The following is a 25,370-nucleotide window of genomic DNA, read 5'->3' as shown; positions in this document are numbered from 1 at the left end:
TTATATTTTATTCAAACCTAAAAAACCTATACTGAAAATGCATATGAATTATGATATATCAATATCAAGAACAAACAGTAAGAACGCTACATGTTCGATTCTAGCACGTCGTTACTTTAACTGTATCACGTAACCTTTCCTCCTAAAAAAACAGAAAAAAAATCCCAAAATCATATAATAGTAGCCAAATAAGTCAATCATACCAACTGCTATATATATTTCCTATTTTCTCCCAGAATATCACCGTCATATTAATTCTTTACCATTTTTAAAATGAATTATATATATTTCATAATTTTAAAATCTACATAGTATTCGATACTATATTATAATATTGCTTAGTAATATTCTATTAAAAGCGTAGCTATAAATTTGTATTTATATATGATAGCCATAACTTCTTCATATAAATAATGAAATTGCCAATATATATTATATATTCTATAAACGACGAGGGATCAACAAAAAATTGTATTTATGTTCTTTTAGAAACGGAGCATGAGAATAGAACAACTTATTACTTTATTTATCAAAAATAATACATTATGAAATAGCCATGACGTATCAAGCGAGAGGAGGGAATCGATAGCTGACAACTAAATACATAGGGTATTTTTGTGTTTGTGAGTAATGCCTTGCTAGAGGCACACGCCTACAATATTTCATTAATTCGACTACATTATTATTTCTTAGATCAAAAATATGAATCTGATATACATTAGGGATCATTATTTACAGTACACCCTGTATACACGTTTGATTCTATAAACGCACGTTTGCAATATTTCATTATTATTCCTTAGAACAAAATATAGTTATGATATACATCATAAGGGAGTGCTATATATTGTTCACACGGTACCTGTCTTTATATAGACAGACAAACTTTGTTTTATTAATATAAATAACATAAACACATCCTAGACATTTAACGGTGTTTCAATATATATGTTGAGCTATATTTTTGAGTAACATATGTTACTCAATATATAAATTATAATATCTTTATTTTTTTTTAAAAAGAAAAAAAAAACACACAAATTACGATTATAATCAGAACTAGTTATATAATTATTAGTAGGTTTTATACTTCAGGACTAAAATAATTGGAAAAAAATATATTAGTAATAAAATATTTGGAATTTCTGTAATATAACTTTGAAATTAAAATGGATTAATATTTTAAAAACCTGATTGAACATTTGTGTGCTCATAAAAGATTGAGAGTAATATTGGGTTATAATTGGTAGTTCTTGTCGGACTCAGAGTAGAATTGAGGATCGATATCGGAGTCATTCTTGCCAATGTCATTTTTTATTTCCATCTTCTTAATCCTCCCTTGCCTCAGCTAATTGTAGCTGATCTAATGAAACGTCATGACAGCTTAGCTGCTCTCCTCCAAAACATTTTTCAAATAGTCAGGGTTACCAATTTGATTTTCGTTTTTTTATAACCAAAATACACACGATTTTCATCACTAGGTAAAGTGTCTTCCTCTTATGGCACCCTGCTGCAACTTTTACAGGGAGGTGCCTTGCACGAAGATTATCATCTGTAATGATGTAAATCTGATGTATTTTTTAGCTGGCCCGTTAATTTGTAATTGGTAATATAAAGAAGGAATTTTCTTTAGCAGTTGTCATTATTATTTAATTCCTGACTAGTTAACATCCTTCTATAAATATATTCAAACCCTGATTAAACGTTCGTGTGTGCACATAAAAGACGGAACGTAACCCTGAGGATTTGTTGCAGAATTATAATTGTAAGTCCTTGTTGGACTCAGATTAGAATTGGGGATTGACATCGGAGTAATTATCGAAAAAATGCCCTTGTTTATATTCTTTTCTCTTTCCTCTCCTGTAACAGCTGACTATAGCTGATCTAATGAAATGTCATAAACATAATTATTTATCTCCTCCAAAATATTCTTCAAATTGCCAGGGTTACCATGTTGATTTTCAATTTCTCTTTATTTTATTTCTAGAATGGATTTTCATCATTGATTATCTGCCAACTGCATATTTACAAAATTTCCCGATGTTTACTTTTTTTGTTATTTTAATATTGACAAATTTTGATTCTTATTTTTTTGATAAGCTACATTTTTAATCGTGTTTTTTTCTCTTTGTCACTCTTGGTCAAATCCAGTCTCCTAACTTAGCACAATTTACTTTTTTAGAGAGGTATCGGCCGGATTTTATTGTGGGGTGGCTTTTTAAGGAGACCTATAAGTTTTAAGAGAAAAAAATTAGTGTGCATTATTATTGGAAAAAGCAGAGTTTAACCATATCTTTTTTTTTTTTTTTTTTTAGAAAAGTCAGATTAAAGTTTGACAAACTTTCTCTGTCTTCCCTACGCACATATTTTAAATACGTCATCATAGCTGAGCTAAAGTATTTACTTAGTTACTTTAATCATCATATACGTACACATGTCTAAAAATAAAATCTACCTTCAAAATATACAAAACAATAAATGGCGATGGGGGTCAAGAAATTAAAATCTTCTTCTCGTTCCTTGAAATATCGACCAACGGGAGAAGCGTCACGAAACGAATTTAAAGGAACAAAGCCTCTGGCCGAAAGAGCATCGATTAGTCACATTTTATTTATGATGTGGATTCAACTCTGTCGTAAAATCATGTACGGAGTTCCTACTTCCTCAAAGGTCGGCCTTTACATCATCGGCACACTCATTCTATCCATTTTATCGGAATTTTCATCCTTTTCTCAAACCAAAAATTATCTTTCGAATCCTCATAATATTTTTAACATTTACGGAGTGAAATATGGCTGGGGCTGGACCCTGGCAGGTACTCTTCCCTTCATTACATCCACAAGTATCGTTCTTAAAGGAAAATCCCTTCCCTATGGCATGATTCGCTTAGCTATTGCCACGGGAATATGGTTTATATCCACTTGCATATTTCAAAGCATCGAATCCACGACTGGGATTTGTAATTCACCTCAATATTACACAAAGGTTACCTGTCGAAGAGCTGGGTTTAATTGGAGTGGATTTGATGTCTCTGGGCATTCATTCTTACTCATTTGGAATAATTTGTTTATTTTGGAGGAGGCACGTTCCTATATCGGTTGGGAAAGGATTAAAGAAATGATGAGAAATGAGGAATATCGCCGTGTTTCTTCGAAAAACCCTAATGAATCCTCTAAGGATGTTCCATCCTCTGGTTTATCAAAACTAAGCATTGAAGATTTTTTGTTACTAAGGAAAAATTATACTAAGATTACACCTGTAATCAGATACATTTACTGTTTTTTGGCCGGATTGGTGCTCTTGTGGGATATCATGTTGATATGCACTGCTCTTTATTTTCATATCATGATTGAAAAAGTTTTAGGAGCCTTAACTGCTGTAGTCTGCTGGTTTTTTCTTTATCAATTCCTATATGAAAAAGTTGGGATTCTTCCAGGACAAACGGGGGTTTTTAAATATGCATCTTCGTCTGAACCAATCAAACCCTGTATGAAAAGAGATGGAAAGAAGTTGGATCGTTCAGCATCTTGGTCTGAGACAGACTCAGTTCCTAAATTCATGGGAATGCCTATTTACAATTATAGAGGTCGTGATAACTTTAGAAACACTGCTCAGGAATCTGTCAGTCCCAATACGCGTCCTGACATTGATACGGGTCTGAGAAGATCATCAATGGATATCTCTGTTCAAAGGGGCCTCAAAACTTCTAAGCGATCTAGATCAATTTCTAAATCTCGACTCAATGCAACTAGTTTTACTTCTCTAAACAGGAGATACAATCAAGCCTCTTTTTAGGTATATTATTTGATATTGTGCTGCTGTTCTAGTCATTCAATGTCCCCATTATTACAACTCATTCATTCGTTTACTTATCATACTATATTGTACATATATCATCCCCAACTATTTATTCTAAACTTCTACGTAAGAACTGTGTGCCTTAAATATCATATAGTTAATAAAATGCTATTTACTTCATCACTGACTGAATTCGAGTCGTCCTTTAGTTAGTTATTGGGTGAACATATATTATTTATAACTAGCAAGATTAAAAGATATAGTTAAAAAAAAAATGAATTATGATGGATACAGGGTACATTATTAATTCATAATATAAATTGTGGTTGGTCAACAAATACACAATTTTTAACACAATCCATGAAAAAGAGAGAATCCCTATTCATTATTTTACTTCCATTATATATTCTGGCCGCTTTCATAGACATTTTTGTGGGATTAATACCCAATAACTAGCTATATTAGATTTAAGAGACTTATATTGGCCCTGATAGGGCTTTTTAGATTAAATATATTAATTTCTCTTGCTCTTATTGTGGCTAAATTATTGCAATTTGTGGCAACTTAACAGGGTGAATAAGAATAATGTGATGAAAAAATTGAGGATAATTCGCTAAAGGATACAACTGTAATCTACAGACAATTTTGAGAAAAGTCCTTCTAGCTTACTTTTATGTTGACAGATGATAGGATATACTGCCAGGATTGGACTTTGTAACTAGTCAGTAGTATGGATGTGGAAGGCCGGAGCTACAAAAGTAGGTATTTGTACTTGTTTTGTTCACATGATGATGTCGTGGTATGTGTTTATATGTCACGTGATCACTAGAGGCGCTGTGATCGTTGTAAGGGAAGGAAAAGAAGAATGCTACTCCCAGATAAACACAGTGATTCTTCTTCATTGTAATTCCTAGTTGTACAATTAAATAACTCCATATATGGAAGAATTATAATGGTTTTTTGCGAAGTCTATGGATGCCCTAATTCTTGTACATCTATCAAAAAGGATGGGAAACCCATACATTTCTTCCTATTTCCAAAGACTGACGGTAATGGAAAAACTACCTTTCTTTTCTAAAAGCATGATTGATCAATTACGTGTTGTTTGTACATGTCAAAGAGTTAAAAGCGACTGACTTTGTCATTGATAATATTCTGGTTTTGTAACTTAGTTTGATAATGAGCTATGAGCTCTGCACCTATACTCATGTTCAATGTACCTATAAACTATATTTTTTAATTATAAGTATCTTTGTATTTGATTAGAAATCCGAAATGAGTGGATTGAATTTTGCGGGAAGAAGGAGATCAATTCTAAAATGCCTCGCATTTGCTCCGATCACTTCTATCCCCATTTGATCAACTTCAAGACCAAGCGAGTCTTCTTAGAAAAAGGCGTCATCCCAACTCTGAACCTTCCAGTCAAGAAACCTCTAAATCATCTCAAGAAGAAGCGCAAAAAGAACAAAGGCGCCGCCGCCAACACCAATAACTATCATCCCTCCTCGGATTGTAGCGAAATTCGAACGGATGTCAATGGTGAAAAAAAAATATTTGAACATCGAGTGATTGATGAAAAAATCATCACCACCCCTAACAATGTAAAGTTGGAAGAAATTACAGTGGCTGTAACGGAAAAAATCATTGATCAAAAGTACAGTCTTATTCTAGAATCTCATCATCCAAGTGTAGATCAACGCTATGTTGCGGATAAATTTGATTTCCTGTCTATGCCCGACTTCATTCTCTATATTAAGAAGTCAGGGATTGTGAAAGAGCCTTGGTACTCCTTGGAAACGGATGATGTTCTCCATATTCTGAAAGTAGACATGGTTCAAGGTACCACATGTCCTATGACAACTGCAGACTTTACCATCAATAAGAGTACTGCGCAATGTGCATTTCATAGAAAGGGATGTCGAGTCCCTTTATCCAGGATTACAAAGGTTCATATTGATGAAAATGGAATTATTCGAAGGACTCAACATTCTATTGATAGTGTGATTCAATCTCTGGTTGATAAACCGCAAGAGCCCATGATATTCAATGATTATATTAACATGGCCAAAGACTTGATTCATGAAGCATCACTGACGGATGTCAAATATAATAAGGTTCTTAAATTTATTAATGAACAATTAGCTATGGCGTCAGGCTCAGCTCATTCCTATTCACCTTCTGTCATTAAGCTCGGAATGCTTCTTAAATCCTATTCTCCGTCGGGCTATGACACTTTGAGAGCTTCTGAATTCCTTATTTTGCCCTGTGATCGTTTACTAAGATCGAGAAAAGATGGTATAACCCTAAAAGAAATTGAGGATATCAGGCGGATGGCCAAAAAGAAGAAAAAGAAATCTCCAGTTAAACAAGTACTTCACCACATAGAAACGACCGTCCCTCCAGCTGTGGCTCAAGAATATGTACAAGATGGGATACATGAATATGCTGTTAAAGAAGTTATAACATTTAATATTGGCTCCTAATCCAGGGGATTCTCTTTCGTTCTCATGTTACCAGTTTAAATATATTGATGATAGTTCAACTATACTAAATTATTTATTTTATATAGAATAATAAACGGTACAATTATAACTGTAATGTCTACACATAAAACATATGCAATAAAACATAGCAATAGTTTTGTTTGTTAATTTAATCAACACTTTTTGGAACTAGCAAAGTGTTACCCGGCGTTGCTCGGGCTAAGGCGGCAGTACGAAATCAACATTGACAATGGTAAAAATTATTCCTTAGACCCCTTCGGCATGGATGAGAGCATTATAATATATCCATCATTATTTTTATCTTTTTTTATATATTGTTATAAACTTCAAATAATATACCAACATATATGCATAAAAAATCGTCTAGAGGAGAAGTTCATTTTTTATTTTTGTCAAAAAAATTGCACAATTGAAATTTGCGAAAAAAACTGTAAAAAAAGTTATATCATTTATTGGAATTGTGAAGAGGAACACAAAACTATCAACATTTTTTTCTCTCAAAAAGATACTATGGAGAATAATATTGTCGAAAAAATAACCCTCAATAACTGGATCATTTTATCACCTGTATTTCTTGTTTGATTTTGAATAAATTTAGAGAACTTGTGTCTTCATTTGGTTGTTTTTTGAGGGGCCGGTCGATTTATAATTTATAACTCAACATCCTATCTAGTCTCCTTGAGCTCCAAAAAACAGTTTGAGTGTTTTGTGTATAGAAATCCCTGTCTTAGCATGACCAAGTTCATAAGAGGTAGCCATGAAAAGTTTCAACAACCTATGTTCAATGGTGCGGGCATCTATAAAGAGCACACAGACAGTTACAAACTCTATTTTACATATATACAGATAAAAAACGATGACTGTCATGTGTCTACACAAGAAATCCTTTAAAACATAGCAATAGTTTTTTTTTTGTTAATTTATAAAAAATTTCGGAACTTATTCGAACAATTTAAGGTGACTTATATTAATGGAAATCGCTTTTGTGTACTTTTAAAAAAATACATTTGATTTTCAATAAAATAACACAACATAGGAGTTAGGACCAAGTACATATGTGATCCGTCAACACAAAAGCAAGCTAAAAGGACTTTTCTCAAGATTGAGTGTGGATTACATTTGTATTCTTCCACGAAATATGCTCAATTTCTATGAACAAAAAATTCTTATCAACCCTTTGGAGGCGCTGCAAATTGCAGTTGAAGTAACCAAAATTGATTCCCATAATAAAAAATGATACAATAATGGATTTTATTTGAAATAGCTAAAATTCCTATGTATCTCATCCCACAAATTTGAATACAGGTCTATAATTTACTGAAATATGTCTATAAAATATTGGGTTGTATGTACAGGGGCATTCAAGTAAATCCGGACCATTTTTAACTACATCCGGAACAATCAGGAAAGCATTTAACTCGTTTATTTTCATTTTAAATTGAGAGGTTAAGCTTTAGCTTTAAATAAGTTGCGTAACTTTAATTCAAAACAAGTATTTACGATGGAGGAGACCCGGAGAAACACCCATCATGGAATTGACATGTAGGGGACACAGCCCAGAGTACATCAAGAAGATGCTTGGGTATGCTAAGAGTGCAGTCTACGACATCTACAACTACTGGAAGGAGGAAGGGGCATACAAGAGAAAAGCCCACAAGTCTCAGAGTTATAAAAAACGCAGTCCCAGATTCCTTGTAGGGCTAAAACGGTCTTCGAAGATATCTTCTGCCACTCCGATTATTCCTCTTTCAAAAAAGTGCCAAGTAATCCGTGCGGCAATCTCCAGGGCTATAAACACTGACCTGAGGATGAAGTCTTCATATCAAAATTTACAAAATTCTACAAAATTCATAAATTTTGTAGAATTTATGAATATCATATCCTTACAGACAAAATGAAAGCCGCCCGGGCTGCCCACGGAAGAAAATTGCTGAACAATTTGAAGTACCATTGTAACCAAATCATATATTATTCGGATAATAAATAATGGATTGTCCACAGACCCCACAACATCCAGAACATCAGATAGTTCGGCACAGAGAGAGTTATTGTCCCCCACGTCCTAAAAACTATGTTTCCAGACAGCATCATGATGCTTAGGGTCATTGGGAGCAACGGTAGTGTCATTGCCCCATCGTCTTTGAGCCAAACGAGAGCGTGTGTGCCGGTAAGTAACCACGTCTGAACTCCTGTTTGACCAAGAGATACCTTAGATGAAAGCTGAGGTCATTGGTATCTAGTTCCTGTTTCAAAAAGACATGTACCCCTTTGACATGGCCTGCAAGACCCAAAACTTCTTGAAAGGAGAAAAGGTGCAATTTTTGGATCTCCATACCTGGCCTTCTAATTCCTCCCATATGAATCCCATGGATTCAGGATTACTACTTTTAGGGGGAGTTAGAAAGGAAGGTCTCTACCAGTTACTACAAAAACAATAATAAGGCATCCATCATCATATACGGGTATAAAGTCTCCCCATAGACGTGGTCTAGGCCTGCATATCCTTAAGGACTCATATGGAGTGAATGTTTGAAGAAGATGGCGATCACATTAAATTATGTTTTTGTTTTGTATTATTAGAACTTGTAAATAAAATTTCAAAACTCTTGCTTCTCTTATTGATCAGGATGCAGTTAAGTTTAGTCCGGATTTACCTAAACGACGCTGTATATATGAAGTAAAAAAATAAAATTCGGGACTTTTTCTGATTTTTGTTCAAGATTACTTTTATGATGACGCACCGCTTATTAATATTTTTAGCAATTAATTGTTACTTCAGTGAATAATTTATATGTATTCGCTCACTAAGAGCCTAATATCTGAGTCACAAATATATTAATACTTATTTCTTAATCGTTTTAGTGATGTATGCATGATTTAACGAGGACCCACGTGATCAATAGCTGAAAAATGTTTTGGTACACAGAAACTTTTTTTCTCCGGTAGAGGTACTGTTTAGTTATTATTTGGATATATAATTAGGAGTTATAATAAATCTTATCTAATATATTTTATTTATTAGAAGATACTAATTCGAGCCCCGGCGATTGGACATAGCCTATCCAGAGGAGATGATAGTAATATGGAGTTTTGTTAACCCACTATTTTTTTTATTCGATTCAAAGATGAAAATGTTTATTCCACATTATTTTTTCATATATTATTAATTAATATAAAATTAAATATTTCATAATTAAACTATGGAGTCCAAGTCAAGTCTCAAGTCCAAGTTCCCACTTCTAACAATAATTGACCATTGTATCTTAAATTATTCATTTATTATTATACTATTAATTATTATAATAACAATCAATCAAAAAATATATAATTGAAAACTCATCTTCTCTTTGGTGGGATATTCAAAAAAGGAATAATCAAAGGATAAAATAATTTCTTCTTTCCCCACAGCAATTTTAAAGTATGAGGCGTGCTCATAGAGAAAGAAATACAAATTATATATTTCTTTATCTGGCTATGGGCGTGCTTCATCAATCAAAAATAAACCCTCTTTATTATTTATTTATATGATATACCGACGTAGACTCGGATATAAATTATAATTTATATCCGAACTACGTACGAATGCGTCTGTCAGAAATATAACAGAGTGACGTCATATCTAAAGCGACATCTTGCAAAAATATCTTAAAACGCTGCAACACTGTATCACCTCAAGCTGACGTTCGCGTTTCGTAATTTTGTTTTTATGCATTTTTTACCTGGCCATACAATATATGTAGTGCATCAACATTAAAACAATCTTGAACAAAAATCAAGAAAGGAAAAAAATCCTTTTTTTCTCTTCATATATTATACAATATACAGCCCTATATTTTATTGACATATTTGAGTCATTTTTAGGCTTTATATTCAATTTTGTGAAATGAAATAAGAAACCCAAGAATTATAACTACAGTTTAGAACCTTTATTGGATTTAAGATACTTATTTTGGCCCTATATGCCATTTCAAATTTAAACTATCTTTATTTTATTGTGGCAATCATAGTTGATAATTATGATTTGTTTATAGAAATGGAAGATAATTCGTCAAAGAATACAAATTTAGTCTACACATAATTTTGAGATAAATTATTCAAACCTTCTTTTGTCTTGACGAGACGCATATATAGACTGAAATTAATCTATTATTGCGTGCTTATTTTTATAATTTTCCCTATGAATTGTGTTTTAAAAAAATTAATTTTTAAAATTTTTGACTCGAATTAAATTAAAATTAGAGTGTCAAATTCGGAAACTATATTTTCTATCTACGCATATATATTAATGGGATTTGCCTTATTTCTAATATAGATTGAAAGAAACCCAATGATATACTTTTATGCTTCATTGCATTGTTTTGTCAAGCCAAGATTGCAAGCTTCAAAAAAATAATGCATCTCACATTTATAGCATTCATAAAAAGTGTTCCGCTAGATGGCAATACACGAAGGACGCTAAAATCATTTGACGAAGTAAAAAACGCGGGAGCATAAATAAGGTATACAATAATAAAAATAATGCATGAACTACCCTATGCTATATTAGTTTTGTCTTAATGATGTTATAATGAATTTTGAGCTATTTAATCTTCCAAAATGTTAATGTGTCAATTAATTTAGTCCTTAAAAAGCCCATATAATCTAGTATATTATTAATTCGACCGAAAATTTACCCTCCACCCCATTATATCAAGAAACGTTCCCCGCATATTTGATTGTTAACTTATTGTAGCATAACAGTTCGTCCCCCACAGTTTCTAACCATTATAGAAAAGAATTTTAGATATTTTTTACGTTGACGGATCGTTGTAACTAAGAATGGTTCGAAGTACTCAGAACGGGAGTAAGGCAATTAATTATTGTGAGAGCGATGGATCCGCAAGTGAAGTGGACGAGGAGCCAAGTGAGAATGAGTCCTTGACTGATACAAGCCGAAATAATGGCAGCAAACGTCAATCCCGGAACAATGATGATGATGATGACGGAGAATCCAAGGATATCGAGGATAATCTGCCCCTATCCTCCAAAAAAGGGAAGAAGAAAAGATCTAGATCTAAATTATCAGTGGAATCCCCTGAGAGTGACGCTTCTTCATCGGCAGAGTCTTCTGGAGGAGCACAGAAAAAAGTATAGAGGGATATTCTATTTAATGTTCAACTCCTTTCGAGTATCTAATGTTCATTTCTTATTTGATTTACAGAGGAAGAAAGAGAAAAAGGTCAACCCTAGAAATAAGATATCTGCTCGATCCACATCCAGTAAATACGAGGAAGAGGATGAAAATGTTGAGAATGATGAGGAAAGTAGCTCAAATAATGGTTCGGATGACGAATTTGTTGCTGGGAAATATACTAAAAAAACCAAAATTCCCAATTTACCTGCTGTCTCTGTAATGGTGATTGAGAGTATTAAGGCCTTGAATGAAGATCCTAAAAAGGGATCAACATTTGGGGCCATTAAAGACACAATCCTTCGTAATTGGCCAGTGAATATGAAAACATACAATTCTAGAATTAAGAAATGCATGGCAAGTGCTGAAAAAAGTGGTAGTATTATTAGAACCAGGGGACATGGCTTCAATGGAAGATTCACTGTCCCAGCATTAAGAGGGAAGAAAAAATACAAGTACCCTAAGCTAAGTAAAAAGTTTGATGTTGACGAAGTAGAGTACGTTCCAATAAAAACTACCCGTGACAAGGAACGGGTTAAAGATAAGGAAGAGTTAGAGCGGAAAAGAGAGGAACGAGCTGTGTATCTCGAGAAAGTTATGGCGGATAAGGCAACTCTACCGAAAAGAATAAAGACGAAAAGAGAATTTTGGGAAGTTAAATCGATTCAAGGTAAAATCTTATCTTCTAAATACTACTTATTCTTCAGATAATATTTTAAAATTTGTGGACCTAGTTAATAAATTAGCAAACTATACATTGTATATATATTTTGGGTATATAGGAGAAATAAATACTCGGTTCCGGTTCGATTTAATTAACAATAACAATAAAAACACTCAAACCACGGTTCAAAATCGTGTTTTGACTGAATAAGTCTGATATATTCGGATCCAGCCTTGAAAAATTGGTCATAACCGTATTTCAAAAAACCTGCATCGAGTCCTGAGTCATTGTGAAGTTTTCAAGGGTTGTCTTATAAGACGGCCTTAATTCTAGGCCTTGCTAATTTCTTGATCTTTAACATTTGTCAATTTGAAAAAGGAACTGAAGAAGAATAATAAAAATATTTTTTTTCTTGGTTTTGTCACTGAGACTGAAAAATTATGCTAATTTCTTTAATAATGTTAAAAAAGAACCGAAACTACCGGATCTAAAATCCAATCATATTTGTGTTTAAAAGATCAAATATAATATTTCCCAGGGCAAATTTTTTTTGATTACTGTTTTCATTTTTGTTCTAAAAATGTCCTGTCTTCATTTAAAATTCTATAAAAAGTATGAAAATTTGTTTTATATATAATTTATTTAATATTTTTAGGTACAAAGGTTAAAAATGATATTAATTATTATCTTGTCAAGTACGAAGGATCATCCAAACCTCAGTGGGAACCTGAAGAAAATGTTCAAGTGAGTTTTTATATCTTCATAATTAATTCATGTAATATTTTTGTTCATATAATTATAGAACTGCTGGGATTTGGTAGAAATGTTCATGAAAGAAAAGGAATTAAAGGAGGCGGAAATCACAAAAATTCGTCAGGAAAGCGAAGAAAAGGGAGAATATGAAGTGCATAAAATAGTTGATGTTGAAATCAACAAGAAAGATGGCAGCAAGGAGTTCCGTATTCGTTGGAAGGGATACAAACCTGAGGAAGATACATGGGAAGAAGAGAAAAATTTAAATTGCCCGGAAAAAATTGAAGCCTTTATGAGGAAACATGAGAAATCACAAGATATATCTCAAAAATCTCTTAGAGAGACCCCTAAAATTATTGAAAGATTGGCCTATTCTCAATCGAAAAGGATTAAAAAGAAAGCCGGAGGTCTAAGGTAATGTTCTTGAAATATGTACTTATTTGCTCAACATGAAATCTCTTTATTTTTTCACAGAGTTACTTATGATGGTATGGAATAATACTCAAAGCTTCCAAATAAGCATTCATATATTTTTACTTTCAACATAACCTTATTGATTATAAAGAAACAAAGTCCCATACCATTAAAGCTATAATTAATCTGGATCTATTGTAATTATGTCTCCTTTGTTGTCTTTTTGTATGTATATATATATATTGAATTATACTTCGTAGATATTTCATAGCACTATTAATTTTATCACTTATTTTATTGAAAACAAAAATGTTGGTTTTATTTAAATAGTCAAAGCATTTCAATTTTGTATTGACTTTTTCTCAAATATTAATAGTTGTAGCAAAACAGCACAATTTTTTTTTATAAAACTTACGGCTATGAATATTCATTATGTATTATTAATTTTAGTTCGTTTTTTTATTAAGAACGATCTATTGTCAAACTTCTATTTTTTTTTCTCCATTTTCAAATAATATATTGCAGATGAAATAATAAGTTATGTATAAAAGTTAATATGTACTTTGTTTAATTTTGTTAATTTAACTTATTGATCAGATTGCCGAAATCTTATTTTGTTATTCGTATTATTCTTGATCTGACTTAAATCATTTTGTTTTTGTCCATTTAAAATAAATGATTCTAAAATGAAGCAGAATAACTGATTTCTTTCTTTGAAAAATTATTGTGTATGCATTACAATCGAACTTCCGATAACGTTCAGTTAAAAAGGTGATACTCAATTTCTTCATCACTGTGGAGCTGCCCCTAGGTGTGAGGGACTATCTATTATTTGGTTTTTAGTATTTTTTTTTTTATATTTGAAGACTTTTTTTCTAGATAATCTAATAGGGGCCTAAATGATGGACTACGGAGCCTCGATTGGTAATCACGAAATTAGATGATACAGTTTTCCTCTCTCACAATAAGAATATGTACATTATGAAAAGTTAGAGCATTCCCTTTAATCCTCCCCCCAAAAAGTATATCTTAAGTTTAATGAAGATTAAATAATTCTTGAGCATGTTTTTTTCTTAAGGACCTTAAACGTTAGATCTTTGCAAATACTTTTTTGAGGATTTTAAACGCATTTTTTCGAAATTTTATTATATTGTGGCGAATTTTCATTGCACATTGAAATTAATTTATACAAGTTGAAACTTGTACTAGAAGCTATATAAAAGAAGCTAATATAAAAATTCCTCATCAATATGTATTATGAATAAGTTATAAGGGTCTAAAGATGTTGTTTTCCTCAACCAAAAACGGGCTGCCATTGCTTGTGTCTCACCCGTCCCCACACCGATATCTTGGGTTTTAGATATCATCTTGAGTTCTTGGTTTTGGTTTAGAAAATATATATAATCTGGCGTTTTCCGTCAATAATAAGCTAACAAAGAACCATTACAATGGTATTTTATTTTTCTTATTTGATTCAAACGTTTATATTACTGCGCACAGTCCTGTGCCTTATATTACATATTAGTATATGTTGTAACCCATAACGGTGCCGACGGAATTTTCAAAGTATTATACAATTGCAGAACCAAGCATATTTTACAATTTCTGCAGTATAAGTTTTAAAAGGTAAATAAGTTTAATATTGAATTTTAGTAAGATAATGCATATTATAATATCATCAGAGTACAAAAAGATGTTAAGTTTCTTTGTTAAATATCAAAAGCTGAACTATCATAAATTTTTACGAATAATTAATCAAAGCAACCATAAAAATATTCCTGAAGTAAACCATAGAGGAAAGGCATAATCACATTTGGTGGATAACCCGTTTGATAAAATTACTGTTATTAAATCTAAATAGGACTTTTTAAAATTCCTAGTACAGCTATGTAATCAAATATGAAATATATTTAATTTTGATAAAAATGGGATAATTGCAATGCTTAGGTAACAAGATCCTAAAGTATCCCAAACCCCCAGCATTTCTGCACCATCTATTACACAGAGGAACACTCATTTTGTACAAATGAATACAAGACAAAAAAGGAATGATTTATCTTTGAGCGCAGAATCCAAAATTGATCACAGTTTTTCTCTCTGTCATCCGAATTCTGAAATATCTTGGATTATAGTAATTTTTCACTACTATCGTTCGGAGTCATTTTTTACCTTTAAAACAATCCCCAAATTACTAGTAGGATTAATTAAACTTATGTAAAAGTGTTTTTATGATTAAAAAGTGTTTTTATTGATTCTGTGTCTTGTTTTGAACTCGATACATTTCCGTTTTTAGGCTGGAAAATGAGGAAAAACAACACTCTTCTTTAGACCCTTATAACTTATTCATAATACATATTGATGAGGAATTTATATATATTATTTGCTGAGTGTATGTGCTCAAAGAATCACTAAGTTAAAAATGATTTTTTTCCCTTTTCCTCTTTTGAAAATAAAACCGACGCCAGGGCCAATGCGTGAGGTTCCCGAGGTCCCTTCCTGTACGTCTATGAGCGTGATTGCAGTGTATAGCATATTGTTTTATAATTTAACTGCGAAAATACATTTTATTTCACAAAGAGCAAACAACATCATTGTGGACCGTTTTCTAAAAAGAAAAGCCCACAAGAATTGGAAATGGTTGACAGTGAAATTGAGCCTCAGCCTATTTCATGCAAGTCTTTGTTCACCAGGTCTGAATTTGCACCAAAGGTCGGAGGGATAGATATTAGTAACTCTAAAAAGAGGACATACAACAACAATTTCCAAAAATTTGGATTCATCAGTCGTGGGATTCAGCATACCATCTCCCTTTGTGGAAGAAACATGCGGCATGAAGTTGTCAAACTAAGGGATGGTTCCAATCAAACGTAAACTTATGATTATTTTCAGCTCGTATGATGGTCTTCTCTTTACTGTCTCTTCTAAATGAACAGGACATTTGTGTTTAGGTTATGCAGTTCCATTCTTAATTATATTTTAAACTTGAGATTTTATGCCCTTTTGAAAGTTGCACTAGTGGAAAAAAGTTTGATAAACTTTGATCAAGAATTCTATCATTATGTTCATTGAAATAGTCAAAAATTACTCCTTAAATATATCGGAAATCTATTTCTATTTCAATTATTGTATTAGTTATCATAATTATACACCTTAAATTCCTTAATTAAGATGCTTCATCCCATTTTTTGATTGCATCTTGTACACAATATGGAAGACAATTGTGCTGAATTCTCTTTAAGATTTATAAAGTTGTAAATCGTGCAGATTTATTTTACATGTTCTTTTAAATTCTACTTTGATAAGTTGCACCAGGGGTGCAAATATGATTTTGAAACCGAAGTGGACAATTAAAGGGTATCACTATATAGGTGTAATGCAAACCGAGTGGTCAATTAAAATCTGAAAACTTTGAATTTTAAACTTCAACAAGATATAATTTATTACTAGTTAACAACAAAATTAATACTATAAATAAATGTGTGTCTGAGCTCTTTTAATCATTTATGTAGCCAACCTTAGCAGCAATTAGGACTTCCAAACGGCGGTGGAATGCCTGTAACCGCTGTGGATGAATTCCTCTGTCATAGCGCCCTAGTGCTGGCTGATAGTGGCTTTGAGGGGCTCTGTGTTTGGATGACGGACACTGCAGGCTTTCCTTTTGAGATGCACCCTAAAGGTGTAGTCGAGGAGGTTGGCATCAGGGCTTTAGGAGGGGGGGGGGGCAAAAGTAAAAAAAAATCAAATGAGTATAGCAATTGAGGATATGGGTTCTTTCATTGCTAGTGTCAAAAGTGGCCTCTCTACCCTCACAAGGCTCTTTCAATCCACTTTTTGATAGCTCTCCGGACAGTATGGCGTGAAACTGTTGTGTCTTGACGAGGTTGAGGAGACACAAACTATTTAAACCAAGGAATCCAGGATGACCGAGAGAAATGAGATGAGGAAAGACGTGGAGGAATAAAACAAAGGTTGTCTAATAGGAACAATTATATTCTTATTAATACAAAACCCTACTCTGATACATACATAAAATACACGACTATTTATACTTAAAACGAGGTAAAAGACTGTACTTTATACATATATATGCATACAAGAACATAAGAGAAGTAAGAGGACAAGGAGGAAGGAAACACGAATACATTACAGAAACCCTGAGATCTCTTGCATATGGACCCTCATTGATTTGAGGGGGTTGAACTTGGCTGTTTTATTTAACTCCTTCAGGTCCAGTTTGGCCTTTTTGATAGAGCCTCTCTAACGTTTCGGACTTGCTGACAGCGTAGATCGTGGTACTGGAGACGCCTAACTGTTTGGAGTGCGCAAATGGAAATTCATCGATCATGTTCAAGTGTCATTTTCTCGACTTCATGTTTGTGTTGTTTTAGAACTAATTGTTTATGCTTTAATAAAATGAAATATGAATTTATTTCAATCACTCAACCTTAATTAATTATAGACATAATATTTTTCCCAATTTCAATGGACCACCCGGTATTGGGAATCTGGGGTAGGTAAAAATCCTTCTCGTTTCTGCTTCCAACTACGCCCATGACTTACACGAATAAAAATCTCATAGGTTTTTTTTTGACCGGGCCCCGCATATTATGATGTTTGCTAAAAATCGTTGGGCGGATCTGCACAATGACAAACATATAATAACTGATTTCAGTCGATAATGTTCTGATATATAATTATTTAGTATTGGATTCGTTCTAGGACTGATTTACTAAATAATGGTAAGACTGAAGGGGGGGGGGCCTTCAGTCTCTTTTTATTGGTAAATTTATAATTAATTTGACTTCAAATTAAGATTAGCAACGAGCGTGTATGTTTTTTCTTGACGAGGTTGATATACACAACCTTTATTCTAAGAGGAACCCGGGACGTCCGAGAGAAATTAGGAGGAACGTGGAGGAATAGTACAAGGTAGAAATTAATAGGAACACAGATATAGTATTACTAGTGAATATATAATACCTACTACTCTCACATTATAAAGGGAGTAAGCCTATTTGTACTATAATTATATAGCATAATTACTTTACATATATACATGACACATCTTAAATAATGGTAAGAATAATAAGAAGAGTAGAAGTGGGAGAGAAGAAAGGAAAGATGAAATGGATGTGTAGTGTCTAGCTATCTGAGCCAGGGAGCACTTTAAAGATGAAAGTACTCTTTGGCTCATCACGTCATATTAAAAAAGGAAAAAGAGAGTACGTATAATTAGGATTGTAAATAGTAATAATTCCTTAGCGTTAGTTTTTGTATTGTTAGCAACCTGAACATTTATTTTATTTTGTCAAGCTGTTGTTTTCATTCTTGAGGCGAGAGCATTGATTCAGTAACTACAAGTACGTGTGATAATTAAAAACGGATAATTTTTTATTTAAAAAAAGGTTATAGGGACTATAAACTAATGATTTATCAGGAACGTCCGCAGTGGGTCGGTTAAAGGGGCTGTAGCTCTCCCAGAGAAAATAATTTTTGCTTTTTACTAGTATTTTTTTTCGTCAATCGGGCAAATTATGCAGCAGAGCCAAAAATTTAATATTCAAATTTTTTTCCCCCAAAATTTATATGTTTGTGAATAATTCTGGATTTTTCAAATTGTTTTGTAAATAGCTGTGGATTTTTCAAATTTTTTCCAAAAAATTAATTTTCTGTGAATAGTCTATGGATTTGTGATTTTTTTTTTTGGAAAAGTTTAATATTTTAGGGGGGCTATGTCGATCTGGAAAAAAAAATCAGTTGCCCAGGTATGTCAAAAAATATTCCTCAGTGCTATCTAGTAATTATAAAAAGAAGAGAATATAAGATCCCAAATTTCCGTATAAAAAGCTATTAATAAAAAGGTATACTTTTATAAATCTGTACTGTAGGGCCGCTAAAATTGACCCATTTCCTTCATTGTGAAAATTGGACCACTCCACCATTGATTGCAGATAAGCAATATCTTTATCAACACAAGATCTAATAGAAATATTAATAATTCGTATTCACAACTCTAATTTGAATTATATCTCTACATTTATCTTTTTTTGTCTTTATCTGATTAAGAGGGGCGTGGAGGGAAAACAAATCAAAATCTCTCAACCACTTAACCAGTGATGTATCAAATATTTGCATCCCCGTCATAAATACATGCAATATCACGTGGAACAAAGAAAAATAATTTATATTATTTTTCCGTTCTACTCTTAGGTTCCCTTTCAAATTGACTCATATCCAATACCAATCAATTGACAAAGACTACATAGACTTGAGGTTTATTTTCATAAATTTACAACACCCCTTGAAAACTTTATGATTCAATAAGGGTTTTTTTAAATACGTGTTTTACCATTTTTTGGGGCCGGATTCGAATATAGCGGGTATTTTGCGTCAATATTCTAAAGAGGGATCTGGATTTTTTAAAAGAATTTAAGATCCACAAATCCAGTATTAGTAAGTGATATGAATAAAAGTAAAAATTCGCGTTATCTGAACCACAATTTTGGTCTTTTTACAGTTATTCTTAATTATATAGAACCGGAACAGATTTTTTGGTTCTGCTATATACCCAAGATCGATAGCTAGACGTAGGTACTGAATGAAATCTCCAAATCTGGAGTTTGAAAATGGGAATAATTTGTCTTCCTGGTTGATTCCACATTAAATTAAGACAATTAAATCAGAGTGAAATCCATTATCTCCAATCTATCAAAGTCCCTCTATTTCTCGGTCATTGAAATCACCTGATCAGTGATGTATCCAATATTCGCTTTAAAATCCAAAGATCCTTTACACGGTTTATAAATGTTTGCCTTCTTTCCAGTTCAGAAAATAATATTCTAATTAGTATCTACAGTTGGAAAATATGGATATATTTTTTTACCTACAATCTTATTTCGCATTCAATTAATAAGGGATCTTCAGAAGGTGAGAGATATAGAGAGCAAAATCTAGAGGCGGTAATATTTACATATAACCCCCTTGTGAAAGTTGGGCGTGGAGTGTCGTGTCGCGCAATTTGAAAAAAAAAAAAAAAAATTATGACGCCCCTTCACAACGTATTTTAAGTCACCTAACTATAGATTTATAAGAAAGTACATCAAATTTCATCAAGTTTATATCCGAACCGTTCCAATAAGACTATAGAAGGAGTAGCAGGGAGGGTGCAGTTTCATACTAAAGACAATATTTTAAAGTTTTCTTGGAAAAACAGTCAACTACTATTATGCGTTGGAATAGTGAGGAAATTATATAACAATTTCATTTTTTAGATAAACAAATTGCAACTTTTGAGTTTTTATTTCTGCAATTTATTAAAATCAGTTAATTGCATCAATATTTAGTATTACATAAAAGGATTTTTTCGATTCATTTTCATAATTTGAGTTCAAATGTTTACATCGAACTTACATGGGGCAGAGAAAAATTTGGGAACAACTTTGTTTTTATTCAAGAAGGAGCTACGTATCATCGCGCCAATAAGACCCAGGCCTTCCTGAGAGACAAGTTTCCGGACTTTTGGGACCTCAACATGTGGTTGCCTTCCTCTTCAGATGTGAACCCCTTAGGACTCTATCTAAGCGCGGCTGGAAGAGAGGGTGCGTACTACTCCTCACAGGAGTTTCCAGTCTGTAGAGGCTTCCATCAAGAAGGAGTGGACCAAGCTCGAGTTTGGCTACATATTCTCATTGAAAGGGGAATTTCGGATATTGTATTTTTTTAGGAAATAAATTCCAAACTCTCATTTCTATTTGGTACCTTTTCATAATAATTTTTGACGGCTCAAGAAAATTTATTTTCAATACGCGCATTTTTACTTCTCTATTCTTATCTCTTATAAATGTATTATTAGAGATGGATTTTAATGAGCGTATTCGAATTTAAAAAAATAACTCCTTCTACTAACTTATACAAATTATAACTTGTATAAGCAAATTTATTGGCTCAATATAATAAAGATAATCGGAGAAGAGTATCACCATGATCTTTTGTTAAATATCGATTTATCATAATAAGAATCGTTCAATACCTTTGTAAGAGCGCGAGGAAAAGGCGGGAGAGAGACTTATGGTATTACTGAATTAAAACCTTTGTTGCTATCAGCTCCCTATTATATGATTTTGCCCCAATAAAATGAATTACTACCATAAAGAGGAGAACATTCGATATTTAGAATAGTATCATTGTGGGGATAATATTAAAATTATATTTAAATTCATATACAGGGTCAGCGGAAAGTTCAGTTAAGTGCTTATTAAAGTAGTAATTAAATAACTTGCATATAATTATTGGCATAAGACGACATCTTTTTTGGGCAGAATCCGATCCTTTGGGGTGTTAGAAACCTATTCCACAGTAAAATCGTCTCATCACTGAACACAATGTTGGGAGCCGTGCCAGTCCTCAGCTTCTGAAGAGTGACATTGCTTATCTCAAGTCTTTTGGCCTTGACCTTGCTTGACAGGTATTGTTGCCTTTTGAATTTGTAGGGATATCTCTCAAGGTCATCTAGGATAAGGTCTCTCATTTTTGTTGCAATCATATTTAAATCCTTGACCCTGTTGGTGAAGTTTCTCCGGGGAGTTCTTGCAATTCTTGCCTTGGCGACTCTGGGCGTTCTTTTTGACCTTGGTCTGTCTGATCTGGAGCTGTTATTGATAGTTTGAGTCTCTCGTATCTCTAAATAGTTCTCTTGATGAGTATTGGGTTGACCTCCATGCTCTTCAGGTTCCTCAAGATGGCTGGTCGAGATTTGCAATTCAGGTATTCATGGATTATAGCCTTTGTCTTGGCTTCCATTGGGGTTAACAAAAATGTTATTTTATTCAAAACTGTTTTGACGCGACTAGAGTTTAAATATAATATAACGCATCATTACATATAATTATATTATAGAAAGTTAATTTAACCAGACTTTCTGGATTCTATTTTATTATGCATTTTTAAAACAATTAGGTGAGAATGCTCACTTCAGAGGGAGAAGTTAACAACACCACGACCTATTAAATAATAGACAAAAAAGAACAAAAAGCATACGCAATAGCTGTTTTTCCTGTTGTAATAGCTGAATTTAGTTTTTTCTTGACACAAATCCCTTCTTTGAGTATGATACAATACAAATAAAGAAAGTCCCTGTATAAAACTGTGTTTTGAATTATTCTGACTCCCCGTATGGTCATATATTATAGTATATATTCCTCTCATATTGCGTTTTTTATATTTCGATAATAGATTATCTGCACGAACAGATAGCTAATGAAAAATTTCTAAGATTTTATTTATATTTCGTTTGTTTATTTTAAAATTTTAAACTAAAACGATCTACTATAAATATAAAATAGGTAAGTTTCTATTGTAAAACCTCCCTGTATACAACATTTTTTGTAGTTTGCTGACCATTTGATGTAAACATAATCAAATCGGCACCCCCTTATAACACTCTTGAAATTGCAACATATAATTTACCATATGAAAATACTGATTTTGGTAAATATAAAGCAATTTTTTTCAAATGTTTGACCTTGTAATTTATTTATAGTCATTGCCAACTTAATTGGGATCTGTTATCTTAAAAGCGAAAATGGAAACACATCTCCACCAAAACGTAAGGGTGATTCTTGGAATAATTACAATTGCTATTATATATAAGATGTTTTTTCCTCAACCACCATGAAGATACATACTAAGACTAACTCGCTAATCTTTTTCTTCCTTTCTTCCCTTTTTTAATTCGTATTTAATATACGTATTCCCTTTTTCCTCTTGTACAATAATTTGTTTTTTGAATTTTGATTTTTTTTGTTGCATTTTCGAATCGACAACCCATTCTTAAAAAAACTTTGAGACATGGGGAATCGATCTTGTTCTATGGAAAAAATCAACTTGTTAAAAAAAAAAAAAAAAAAAAAAAACTTGCTACCCAGAGCCCAGGAATCTCTTCTGATCATAATGAAACGTAGCCCTACGTACGTAACTTAGAATTCTGAACCACTTTTATTTTATATCTAAATTCAGTATTTGTCTCTGTTTTTAAAATAAATACGTATTTATCTTTGTTTTTCTAAGCTGGACGGCAACACGCACACATGCATAAATTATTTTAATACTACATATGTAGGATGAAGAACTATATATTGAATGGAACAAGATTTTTTGCAGTTGTTGTTGAGTTCATTCATATTAGGCCTATATATTGCTATAATAGAGGTGTAAATTTTTCCATAGGGCGAGGAGTGTTCTGTTAGTATTTGATTTGGTCCCTATACTTAAAACTTTAGGTTATTACTTATTATACAAATTTGCAATTAAAAAGGTTGCTGAATAAATATTGGTTATGTTCTGATTACTTAAATTTTACAGTATTGAAATGACCGGTCTCATTCGGTCTAGATCAGTCCCCAAAAAATCGGTCTAAGACCAATTTTACATATAAATAGTTTATAACATGACATCATATATTTTTTCAAGTACAATGACGTTATACGAAGTTTAAACAAAGATAGCTCGGATTAATTTTGATCCTTCCGTCTCTGATATTTATACAGTATTTGTTCTAGAACTTATCGTATACTTTTGAGATGTTTTTGAAAAAAATGAATGACAGTTGATCTAGAAAAAAAAAATATTCTCTCATAATATATGAGACCGAAAAAAATCGGTCCATAAACTGAGACTAAAAAAAAAAATCGGTACATAAATTGAGAATTTTAAAAAATCAGTCCATAAAGGGAGACTGAAAAAAATCGGTCCACGGGCTGAGAACGCGATCTGGACCGAAAAATCGGTCTAGAAAAAATCACTTAAGACTAAACCGAAAAAAAATCGTTGCTGGACCGAGTTTCAACATTAGTAAATACCAATTAAGATTAATTTTTACTCTTATTTTTGAAGTATCCGTTCGGGTAAATAATATTTTAGATAATCTATGATGCATAAAATGTTTCATTGTCTAATTATACCCACCAAAAAAAAAGAGACAAAGTAGTAAAAAGTGGATTTTGAAAAATAATTTCTCCCATTTAAAGGGTTTTAGTATAAAAAAATGCCTGTTTAACTCAGATTTCATATACATAATGTGGACTTTTCTTATTCCCAAAAATCGAGATAAGCGTGGATCCCCTGTATTCTAACATCCCTATTATTTATATATTCGATTCATCTCTAATTTAAGTACACAAATATTAACAACTTATTTACAGGTAATAAATGTACCCATAAATAATTACTTTACATATATAAAAATGTGCATAATATATTATAATAGAGCAACTATAAATTATAGGCCCTTGTTAAATCAAATATGAACATTTGAAGAAGTAATATCCGAATGCAGTTCATTCCATTGAAGTTCGTAGTGCCTACGAGCATATATATTTAACAATAATATACATAGCATAACTACATATGTAGGTCGGTTTTTTTTAATTAATACTTACAGAGCAGGTCGTAAACTGCCCCAACATTACTTATTTTGTCAAAGAATCACACATATGTGTGTGTAAGCAGATAAATACATTTTGTGCTTACATAGGTTGCAAGTACGCACGCCAAAGAAACTTACTTTTTCCAAGTTGCTTTCCAAATGAAAAAAAGAAAAAAAAACTTTCGCCGCTGTACTCCAAAAAAATAAAATCATTTATATTTTTATAGTTTGAAAAGTGTTTCAATAAATAAATACAACTTTTATATATCATACAATCAAAATATATTAGTAAAGCAATTCTATACATTCAATATATCTACTAAATACAAAAGCTTTATTAAACATCTTTAATGAATTAAGTCAAAAAGTATAGCAACACACGGTAAGAAATTCACTATCATTAATTATCATTTTATTTATAATTGAATGTAAAACACAAATACTTAGATTTTAGGTACTGTACGAAAATTGCAATTATATATCATGCATCTACTTGTAAATCTTGCCTAAAAAATAGGGAAAAGGATATATACCTATATATTGTAGACTTCATTCAAATGATTGACACTTTTTCCTTCAGAGAAAATAGCTTTATATTATTGTGTAAAGAATGAAATAATATCATAAGTCGGTCAACTACAAATA

The 25,370-nt window shown here is 32.2% G+C and overlaps 4 protein-coding genes across 4 annotated transcripts in view; all 4 read left to right on the top strand.

Annotated features, from left to right (window-relative positions):
• The first annotated feature begins 2,375 nt into the window (after positions 1-2,375).
• Positions 2,376-3,990, top strand: Fitm (acyl-coenzyme A diphosphatase Fitm). The gene has a single exon (XM_040709417.2). It carries the CDS (start codon positions 2,479-2,481, stop codon positions 3,793-3,795), a length of 1,317 nt encoding a protein of 438 aa, XP_040565351.1. The 5' UTR covers positions 2,376-2,478; the 3' UTR covers positions 3,796-3,990.
• A 640-nt stretch (positions 3,991-4,630) lies between these two features.
• On the top strand, positions 4,631-6,908 carry LOC121115220 (uncharacterized). Its single transcript, XM_040709416.2, has 2 exons — positions 4,631-4,847; positions 5,065-6,908. Exons 1-2 carry the CDS (start codon positions 4,751-4,753, stop codon positions 6,279-6,281), a joined length of 1,314 nt encoding a protein of 437 aa, XP_040565350.1. The 5' UTR covers positions 4,631-4,750; the 3' UTR covers positions 6,282-6,908.
• Positions 6,909-10,649: 3,741 nt separating this feature from the next.
• On the top strand, positions 10,650-13,994 carry LOC121115219 (uncharacterized). Its single transcript, XM_040709415.2, has 6 exons — positions 10,650-10,801; positions 11,078-11,429; positions 11,503-12,142; positions 12,792-12,880; positions 12,939-13,303; positions 13,364-13,994. The coding sequence occupies exons 2-6, from the start codon at positions 11,121-11,123 to the stop codon at positions 13,386-13,388; spliced, it is 1,428 nt and encodes a 475-aa protein (XP_040565349.1). The 5' UTR covers positions 10,650-10,801; positions 11,078-11,120; the 3' UTR covers positions 13,389-13,994.
• A 10,943-nt stretch (positions 13,995-24,937) lies between these two features.
• The window catches only part of LOC121115218 (uncharacterized), a 33,482-nt gene continuing 33,049 nt past the window's right edge, over positions 24,938-25,370 (top strand). Inside the window, exon 1 of the mRNA XM_040709414.2 lies at positions 24,938-25,107. The gene's annotated coding sequence lies outside the window, so the exon portion shown is untranslated. The remainder of the gene's footprint in view (positions 25,108-25,370) is intronic.

This window comes from Lepeophtheirus salmonis, chromosome 3 (assembly GCF_016086655.4).
Source record: "Lepeophtheirus salmonis chromosome 3, UVic_Lsal_1.4, whole genome shotgun sequence".
In the NCBI taxonomy this organism is placed as follows: Eukaryota; Metazoa; Arthropoda; class Copepoda; order Siphonostomatoida; family Caligidae; genus Lepeophtheirus; species Lepeophtheirus salmonis.
The sequence above is the reverse complement of the archived record's forward strand: the minus strand, read 5'-3'. Positions and strand labels throughout refer to the sequence as shown.

What these genes read in the sequence shown, in the direction of transcription:
- Fitm (XM_040709417.2), top strand. Translation starts at nt 2,479, where the DNA reads ATGGCGATGGGGGTCAAGAAATTAAAATCTTCTTCTCGTTCCTTGAAA.
- LOC121115220 (XM_040709416.2), top strand. Translation starts at nt 4,751, where the DNA reads ATGGTTTTTTGCGAAGTCTATGGATGCCCTAATTCTTGTACATCTATC. An exon ending in CCTATTTCCAAAGACTGACG is followed by an intron (nt 4,848 to 5,064) that starts GTAATGGAAAAA and finishes GTATTTGATTAG; the next exon opens with AAATCCGAAATGAGTGGATT.
- LOC121115219 (XM_040709415.2), top strand. Translation starts at nt 11,121, where the DNA reads ATGGTTCGAAGTACTCAGAACGGGAGTAAGGCAATTAATTATTGTGAG. An exon ending in GGAAGTTAAATCGATTCAAG is followed by an intron (nt 12,143 to 12,791) that starts GTAAAATCTTAT and finishes TAATATTTTTAG; the next exon opens with GTACAAAGGTTAAAAATGAT. An exon ending in AACCTGAAGAAAATGTTCAA is followed by an intron (nt 12,881 to 12,938) that starts GTGAGTTTTTAT and finishes ATATAATTATAG; the next exon opens with AACTGCTGGGATTTGGTAGA.